The sequence below is a fragment of the Vigna unguiculata genome, chromosome 7, assembly GCF_037176805.1.
Source record: "Vigna unguiculata cultivar grain cowpea cultivar isolate G323 ecotype 2 chromosome 7, ASM3717680v1, whole genome shotgun sequence".
NCBI lineage: Eukaryota > Viridiplantae > Streptophyta > Magnoliopsida > Fabales > Fabaceae > Vigna > Vigna unguiculata.
In genome coordinates this window covers 46348914-46351245 of record NC_140798.1, presented here as the reverse complement: position 1 = coordinate 46351245, position 2332 = coordinate 46348914, and the positions used below count along the sequence as shown (strand labels likewise).

The 2332-nt window shown below is 32.9% G+C and overlaps 1 protein-coding gene across 1 annotated transcript; it reads left to right on the top strand.

Moving 5' to 3' along the window:
- Positions 1 to 236: 236 nt before the first annotated feature.
- Positions 237 to 1297, top strand: OFP13 (ovate family protein 13). The gene has a single exon (XM_028079787.2). It carries the CDS (start codon positions 275 to 277, stop codon positions 1202 to 1204), a length of 930 nt encoding a protein of 309 aa, XP_027935588.1. The 5' UTR covers positions 237 to 274; the 3' UTR covers positions 1205 to 1297.
- The last annotated feature ends 1035 nt before the right edge of the window (positions 1298 to 2332 follow it).

Below are 2332 nucleotides of genomic sequence, written 5' to 3'. Positions count from 1 at the left end.
TTGAATGCAAATATCTGTTTTGGCAGAAATTTTAATTTTATAGGGAAGTTGAAATGTTTAAATGTGTGTTACTTAAAAAAATTAACCAAGATGAGAAACACAAACTCCAATATTCTTGAATGCTTGATATTTTCTCTCCATGTATTGATTATATTACACAGTATCTGTCTCTGTTATGAGGCGGGCAGTGATGAAAAAAGTACTGTTACATTCAGTTGTGGATGGGAGCATTGAATGACATTGAATTTTACAAACCTACAAATTAAATTCACCCATGAAAGCACTTACCAGACCCCATTTTGTTTGTCATATTCTCTTCTCTTGCCTCCTCTCGGAGCCTCTTGCTTTAAATACTCCACTCTCATCAAATTTATTGCAGGCACCAACCAAAGCGCTTCCCAAATCCCATAGAAACTCAAACACCATCACATCCTCATTCCTCAGAAGAGAAAAGATAGATCTAATGGGAAAGAAAGCTCTGAAACTTCCCTCTCTTTTCAAAACCAAAGAAGCACCGAGAAACCACCACCACCACCGCCACCTTCTTCACCACCATCATCCATGGCAGTTCATACCCTCTTGCGGCCACTCCAAGACCCTCTCTTTCCGAGGTGCCGACGACGACGACATCTTCAAGACAGTTAACTCCGTTTTCTTCGACCCTTCAGAGAGTGTCATCGAAACTCCCAAGTCATGGTTCACCACTTCGTCTGAATCTGCCAGCATCTCAACCGAGTCGGAAGACTACTACTGCTGCGACGGCGAGTCTCTGGAGATGTTGGTGCGCGGCGTGAGATCGGAGAGGCTTTTCTTCGAACCCGGTGACACGAGCTCCATCTTGGAAAAAGCCAAGGCCAGTGGGTTTCCCTTCAAAGAAAGTGTGGTTCTTGCGATGGAATCAGAGGACCCTTATGAGGATTTCAAGAGATCAATGGAGGAAATGGTGGAGTCTCATGGAGTAAGAGACTGGGAGGGCTTGGAGGAGCTTTTGACTTGGTATCTCAAGGTCAATGGCAGGAACAATCACGGTTTCATAGTGGGTGCTTTCGTTGATTTGCTCTTTAGTTTAGCAGCTTCTAACAATTCTAACTCTTGTTCTCATTCAACTGCATATTCTTCTGCTATTTCTTCTTTTTCTTCTTCCCCCTTGTCTGATGAGATTGTGGAGCATGGGATTGGGAATGATGATGCTGTAACATCTTAGCATTACCAGTGATTTCTCATATCCTTTTGCTATATATACATTTGTAGATTAAGAAAATGCTTAGTTAGAATTAGTTTAATTAAATTAAATTAACTCCTCGTGATTATATATGTTCTTGCTGCAATTGTTCTTAGTAAAATGTTTACTTGCACAGTTGTGTAAATAGCAAAGGTTCTTCTCAGACCAGAAACGTAAACCAGTTCTTACGCTTTCTTTTTGAACAAACACTTATTAATGGGGTGAGGGTTCCATGTGTCATTTATGTATCACATGGTTCTCTGGTTTTTGTAGGAGACACTACACTTGTTTATAATTATTGGCGTATCTTAAATTTGTCTCTCTTATTTACTGATCTATACATTATTGGAATTTATATTTTTTTTTATTCATTTAACTCACAATAATTTTTCATATTTTATGATTTTTTATCTTTTGGTTAAAAAAAATATATTTTTTTTGTATTTTTTCAAAAAAAAAATTATTTGATAATTCTTATAATATTTTTTACAAAATTATAAAATTCACAGCTATTTTTTATAAATTTTATTTTGAAAAAAAAATTATAGAAAATAAATTTTATTTTGAAAAAAAATTATATAAAATAATTTTTTTTAAAATAATAACAATTTATTGGAAATTATTATTTATAACAAAATTTATAAATATTTTTTAAAAAGGAAAATTGACCGTGTGTTTTTCTTTTTCAGTAGTAACTAATTCTGATACAATTAAGGAATAACTGAATCCTGCTCATTAAATTCAAATTAAATTAAATTCTTAATTCTGTTTAAAGAAAAATAAAGATCAAATATATTTTTACTTCTATAAAATTTTCAAATGTCATTTGAAGAACCTCTAATAATAGAATGGGTTATTTTAATATATCATTGGTTCTTTCATGTTGTTTAGTGGTAATATATTTTTATCTTTCTAAACTTTTTTAAGGTTAGTTTAATTAGCTCTCTGAATTGTTTAGAGACCACAAATATTTTTAGTAATTCAAAATTTCTTTTAGAAGTAAGTTTTAGTCCTCTAAAGTTTTCCATAGTTTAAATATGTTTCACAAAATGACAAAAAGTACTGTAGGTGAAGTTTGAAACTCAAAAAATTGTGTACGTTGAAATTAGA